Raw genomic sequence first — 7027 nt, 5'->3', positions numbered from 1 at the left:
GAAAAGAGCTAGAATTTCTTTTTCACCGATAACATGTTTGTGATTGGATTTCTTTGTCATTGTTAATTTTAACACCTATTGTATGGAGTTAATAATATGTGAATCTACAATAAATTTGATTTTCTATGGCGATGATCATCTTCCAGGTGATCTTAGTTGCATCATTCGAATGGACAAAACTGGTTTACAAGTCTTTATAATGTAACAATTTATTTTATAAGGTTTTATTTTGGGTTTTGAGAGCGATAGAGTGACTTATCTCTACTGGTTGGGGTAAGACGGGTTATGTCCCCTTGTCTTTTTATTATTAGTTTCATTCTAGGGACTATCCCAAATCTCAGATAATATTCAGGATAAAAAAAAAAAATTCAAATTTCTAATCATCATGGGCAAAGAGAAACTTGTTCAAAACAAAATTGAATCCAAACATCATCTCAGATTCATCTCACTTTATTTGATCTTTCATTCATATTTCAAAGTTGGCAACTTGTCCTCATGCTAATTGAATTATGATTGATCAGAAAGAATAATTCTTGCTATTTTCACTTGGGGGTTGATAAAAAATGAAAGGTGAGGACTCCCTCAGTTACCAATAAGGAATAATTATGATTTATAAATAGTCATGAAGAGAGAAAGTGCAAGAAGAGATAAATGGAGAGAGGAGATGCTGGCTTAGCCTCCTCCACAATGATCATGAGCCTCTTCTGCAATCATGATCTCAGATATTGGTATAGGGTCGATCATATCGACAAATTTGTATCGCTTTCGATTGTGGCCTATATATACCTGAGTGATAGGTATCAAATCAAAGGAAGGTAATACGGTAATAAAACTTAGGTATCAATTTTTTTTTTAAATACGGCCAATACATAGCTTCATATCAGTTTGAGCATGATCAATATCGATACCATACCTATTGAAACAAGGAGGGTAAAATGGTTGAAAAAGTTTTAGGTATCTATATTTTTAGGGATAAGATCATTCGGGTCGGACCTAATACAGTTAATACAAATTGGTATCGGCATCAATTTCTGAACTCATTCAGTGCAATCTGATACCGTGCACTACAAGTGCCAATTGGTCGGTTTGAACCTCTTTCTGTGAGAAAACAAGTGAGGCCAAAACTTTTTTTGTTTTTTTTTTTAACCAAGGTGTTCGGGCCAGTCTACACACACCTCGACTAATTTTCGAGGAGACTAGTATAGCCACCCACCATCACGGTCTCCATTTAAATCACAAATGCATAGATGGAAAATCGAATCTAGAACCATGTGAGGTCAAAACACTATCTAATATTCGAATTTGGTTTAGGTTTGTTTCTTATCCATGTCTCTTATTGGTTTATCATCAGTTTGGTTTTGATCCAGTTTTTTGAGTTTGGTATGATGCCTTAACGGTTTTGATATAATCCGATTTGATTTCAATGTTACAAAACCCCAACCGGAAATATGATCCAGCCCCGACTCATGCCAAAAAAAAAAAAATGCTGCTAAACTTGGGTTTGAAATTTAGGGGTGTCAACCGGTCGGGCCGGTTCGATTTCGGTCGGGCTTAATCGGGCTTGAAGACTTTCAAAGGCTACACCGTGTCCGCCCATTTAACTAATCGGGCTTAGTAATTGAGGGCATGGTACACTTTATATTCGGTCGATCGGTCTCGGGCTATAATCGGGCTACCTTAATCGGGCCTTAACCGGGCTACGGACATGTTTAATGTTAAACGGGCTTTAACCGGTTTTTAAACGGGCCCTCTTTAAAATGTGCTATTATATTCCGGCCCACTCATGCAAGCAAAAAAAAATGACAATAAATCAATAAATGATACCAAATATAACCATTATTTAAAATGTGAACATGTCCTTACTTTTTAGTTTTTATTCTTTAATTTGGGGGGTAAAATAGGTATTTTACAATCATTAAAGGGTCGGGCCAAGTCGGTACACAATAGACCGGTCTTGACTCTTGATCGGGCGTTATTCGGTCGGTCTCGGTCGGGCGCCCGACTGTCCAAGTAGCAAAACCGAGACCGACCATTTATAAACGGGCCGGGCTCAAGCCCGACACATTTAATAAACGGTCCGGGCCGGGCCGGTCTATAAACGGTCGGTCCCGGTCGGTTTAGTCGGGTCGGGCCACTAATTGACACCCCTAGTTTGAATCGACTCTCCCCTCTTCAAAACCTTCTGACTGTCACATTTTATTATTATTTTAAATACATAAATATGTATAACTTAAAAAAATAAGAGACGTGCGGTTTGTGTGACTCGTCTAATAAAATAACTAGAGAAAGGTATTCGTGCCCAAGAGATTCTCCCATAAACTTCAAGAAATAGGGGAGGCAGGGTATTTATGTCATTTTCACATCTTCACTGATTGTATTTAATGCCGATTGTGCACATGCACAACCATGCATAGAAACTTTAGCCTAATAACTAAGAGAGAGTACCTCTTAGATGTATATATCAATAGTTGCTAGATTCAATACAGAAGACTTCAGTCATTGAACATTTAATATCATTAGAATATCTTTTAGTTCAAAACTATTCAGAAATGTCGACTTAGACTATTGACAAGAATCAACAATTTTGTTGTGACTCGGGCAAAACAAATGAGTCTTCAATGACTCGGTAAGATTTGGTCCCAGTCTTGTCATTTTTTCATACAAGACGAGTCTCCATAACTTTTGACCAAGTTTCTAATCTTTTGATCAAACTCGGCCTAGTTTTTCTAGTCAAAACTTGATTTACCAACAATACTTGAGAATGCAAATTTAAAGAGAGAGAGAAAGTGTTTATTTGTGCTTGGAAAACAAAGCGCCACCATTGAAAAAACACAACAAAGAAGAGTTGCAGAGTTTTTTTTTTTTTTGGGTAAAGAGGAGTTGAAGAATCGCCATTTGCTATGGAAAGAGAAAAATCACATTTAACCATGCGGAGAGAAAGAAGTGGTTGGGAAAAGTGAGCGAACCAAGATAAGGAAATTGGGTATTTTACTCGACATGCTGAGTTTGTGTGATTCAAGTAAAAAATTAAAAATTTTGGTGTGCGCCTCCACACCCACACACATAGGGCAAATTGTGAAGGGCAGGGGCATCTTTTTACAATCGACCCAATGTGTTATGGTTAGAGACATGCAAACAGGAAGGTTCTTTTTCTCAAAAAACTGGGTCTCAATGACTCAAAGGAAACTAACTGGGTCTTGTCATATTTTTTTTAATCCTAACTGAGTCTACCACACTCTTGACCAGGTTTTGCAAATTTTTTATTCCATTGGAGCAACTCGTCTGAGTCAAAACCTGATTTTCCAACCATTGCATTAAATAAATAATTTTCTTTTATTTATGAATGTCAATACAAGTAATCAGTTGGTCAGTATTCTCCATAATGGAGCTGTGATAGTCTAAGCTGAAAAAATGGTTAATACAATGAATAAACGAGGGAAATTACAATGGCTCAAGGCTCTTCACCAAAATTCTCTCAAAAGAACAAGTTGCTTCAGAAACACTTGCAGTCAGAATCAAATTGGTATCTACTATGGATCGAGCAAAAAATTTCTTCTTATCAAGTAAGAAATTCTCATCAATCAAGTAAAGCGACCCAATTGAATTACCATGACACTAATATCATCAGCTGAACCTCGCATTAAAGAAAGCTCTGCAAGCTTTCTACAAGCAGACATAAGCTCTGGCTTATCAGTGCCAATATAGAGAGGATGAACTATATCTATAGCCTCTTGATTCCCAACCTGAAAAACAAGAACAGAACTATAATGAGTTAGGGGATTCATATACTCATCAACTGAGAGACTGATAAAGGATTTTAAAGAAAAAATGGAGACAGGAGAAGACTAAAAACATTACCTTGTCCCACAAGCCATCAGAGGCTAGAATTAAGAACTCGCATTCTGGTTTAATGTTCAAAACTTTGGTCTCTGGTTCTGCTATCACCCATTGTTTGAGGGATCGATCTCCAATTCCTCTTGATACAGCTAAAGACCCCTGTAATCTCCACACACCATGATAGCAATCCACATAGCCACCCTGAAAACATATTTCAATAGATTCATCAGTTGCATTTCAAACAATAACTTTAACAAATACCAAATTGTGATTCTCATTTGGGTTAATGGATATGAACAGGAATGTAAGCTTACCAATGCCTCGATTCTCTCTTTTTCATCCGCCCTCGAAGGCCGGTGATCCGAGGTGAGGGCTTCTGCGATTCCCCCTCTGCTCATAACAGCACGACAATCACCAGCATTAGAGACCACGAGATCCCCTTCTGTGATCAATGCTGTAACACAACAAGTCCCACCACGGAGATCCTCTTTCAGAAACTCTGAGTCTGTGGTGAGGTACCCATTTTTAACAGCATCTTCAAATTCATTTCTTCCTCTCTTCATCAATTCACCCATGATGTTCTTATCCATGTTCTTTGCTGCGAACTCTGCAGCTTTTGCACCTCCATGTCCATCGAAGACACCAAAGAAAGCCTATAATAACAAACCAAACAACATGAATCTCTTTAATTTTAAACTCAGAAGGGGAAATGGTTGACAAAAGAAGCACTCCCAAAGTGAAACCATATATCTCGATGCTTAATTGAATGATCGAACGCCACAAAAAGGGGGAAAAATGAATCTTTCAATAAGGGCCTGAATTTTTTTCACTCTTTCTAGAATCTAGAGTTTTGATCAACTGATTCCCACAATTTGAACATTTCTAACAAAAACAGTGAAAAAAGAAGAGTTGAACAGAACAAACCTGTTTGGGATCTCCTTGAAGATCAAAGACAGCAGAATACCGATCCTCCATGGCTTCCCTCCTTCCTTTCTTACAATAAACAGAAACCCCATCACTTTCGAACTTAACCTCCCTCTGCTCCTCAACCGGAACAGGCATCGCAGCCGTGAAACCCGCATCAGAAATTGGAATATCAATCTTAGCCGGTCTCTTCCTCTTCAAAATCGTGGGCTCCGGATTCTCCTTCTTCAAAGCCCTGAAACTACTCCGTGGCTTCTGAAACCAGAGGCTAAATGGTGAAGACGGTGAAGAACAAGAAGAAGAAGAAGAAGAAGGAGACCCACAAGATGAAGCTAAAGATATAGCGTCAGAAGAAGTAGAAGAAGTAGTAACATTGCAGAAAAGAGAAGATGGTGATGGTACTACAGGATAGGTTGCAACTGCAACGGCACAGGACATCGTTCCTCTCCTTATTGTTGTTCTCTGGTTTGCTTTTCAATTCTTATACGATTCCTCTATCAGGTTCGTAACCTTCCTTGCTTTCGTTTCTGGGTTTTGCTGAGGAGAGATTAAGGGTTTTAAAGGAGCTCAGTTGAATGAAGAATCGAAGATTCAAAGAGGGTCCGTGACCGTGTTAATGGCGTAGGCTATAATTTTGAATAAACGTGATCTTTTTTATTAAAATATTTTTTAAATTCTTAATTTTAACGGTCAACTATGTTGTTTGCTCTGTAATGCGGGAGTGGTACAGTTATCCCAGTCCAGTCCTAGATTCTTAGTCACTAAGTTTTGTAATGGGACAGATGGCGTGTTTTAATTGGAAAACATGTCAAAATTCTGTTGCTCTTTATGACATTAATGACACGTGGTAAAAAGTGAAATACATATTATCACAATGTAAAAAAGTAAATTAGAGATGATGCCACGACCAAGTCCCGTTCAAGGGATTATTTGAACGGGTCGAGATGGAGTTGACTCATCAAGTGTGGTGGTCCACATCTTTGTCTATTGGTGAGAGGAGTCTTGCTGACCCCTCTCCCATCACCTTTGGCAGAGAAAGATTTAAATTCGGGGTCTAGAGGGGTAAGAAATAACAATTAGAATTGTTTTTATTTGTCATTTAATCAATTTGTTGATGATCATATGTGGTAAAGTTTTAATCCCCTAAAGTAACATTTGTCAGATCTAGTCGAATACTTAGAATATAGATATTGCCTATATTCAATTTCATAGAATGTCTGATTTGATTATTTTTATGAAAAATTTTACTGTTATACGTTATCGTTTTGAGACATGTGGAGAGACAATGTGATAATTACTGTTAAATATAGAGGATGGGAGTCATATTAACCATGTGTTAAATTTTTATGCTTTATTCAATCAAATTCATTCATAAATGCTTACAATAAGAGGCCTTGGATTATTTGGGCACCTTCTTAATCTACCATGCACATGACAACTATTTGATTACTTTACTAAACTTACGAAAGTTTGTTAGGTAGACCACATGCGAACAAACTTACCTAATTTCAATGATCCAGTATTGATACACATTTCCATATATCAAGCTGAAACTTGCCGTATCTATCACATTTTGATTGCATCTTTAAATACACTCAATATAATTTCCTTAAGAGTATGAAAGTAACTTCGATTGACGTGTAAAAAATAATCATGTTTTTTAGTAGCAGAATTAATCAATAACACCTTCTCCATATAAATAGGAGACATTCATTTCATAAACACCAACCAACTAAAGAAATCACTTTTTTTTTTTTTTTTTTTTTTTTTTTTTTTCTGTTTCCCACCCAAAGAAATTCCGATCTTCTTAGGAAAACGTTTTCCTAAATGATCAATATATTTTTTTTGGTACAAGTTTCTGATGACGCCAGGATGGGAAAACACACCAATGTGACACTTTCGTCCAATTAGTAATTTATATGGAGAGAGAGAGAGAGAGAGAGAGAGAGAGAGAATCTGAACCTCGTAGCTCATTGTATAAGAGGATGTGGGAAGGAAAACCTCGGCTCATTAGAAACATTTCAATTTTTTTTTTTTGGGTTATCTAAAAATTGAGAATCTACCTTGTTTCAGTATATAAACCCATTATATGGTTTTAAATGTTTTCTAGAGTGGTCCATGAAGAGCAAATCTCATTGTTTTCTACTCTAATCTTAGAGAAAGGGTTATCTACAGCTATAGGCATTCCCCGCATCTTCTCATAAAATATTCTTTATTCTTTTTTTTTTTTAAGATGAAAATAAGCAATAAAAAATCATGTGAGAGG

The 7027-nt window shown here is 36.9% G+C and overlaps 1 protein-coding gene across 2 annotated transcripts in view; it reads right to left on the bottom strand.

Moving 5' to 3' along the window:
- Positions 1-5294, bottom strand: part of LOC122088392 (probable protein phosphatase 2C 25) — a 6259-nt gene extending 965 nt beyond the window's left edge. Inside the window, exons 1-4 of one of the 2 annotated variants that reach the window (XM_042657655.1) lie at positions 4762-5294; positions 4152-4490; positions 3859-4038; positions 3360-3743 (exon numbers count right to left, since the gene is read on the bottom strand). In XM_042657655.1, the coding sequence (XP_042513589.1) occupies positions 3582-3743; positions 3859-4038; positions 4152-4490; positions 4762-5199 (1119 nt within the window). In that variant the 5' untranslated portion in view covers positions 5200-5294 and the 3' untranslated portion in view covers positions 3360-3581. Of the gene's footprint in view, positions 1-3359; positions 3744-3858; positions 4039-4151; positions 4491-4761 lie in introns of those variants that run through there. The other variant, XM_042657656.1, reaches the window with a different exon arrangement.
- Between the last annotated feature and the right edge of the window lie 1733 nt (positions 5295-7027).

Source organism: Macadamia integrifolia, chromosome 9, assembly GCF_013358625.1.
Source record: "Macadamia integrifolia cultivar HAES 741 chromosome 9, SCU_Mint_v3, whole genome shotgun sequence".
In the NCBI taxonomy this organism is placed as follows: domain Eukaryota; kingdom Viridiplantae; phylum Streptophyta; class Magnoliopsida; order Proteales; family Proteaceae; genus Macadamia; species Macadamia integrifolia.
Note: the sequence above shows the minus strand (reverse complement) of the source record. Positions and strands in the feature narration are given on the sequence as shown.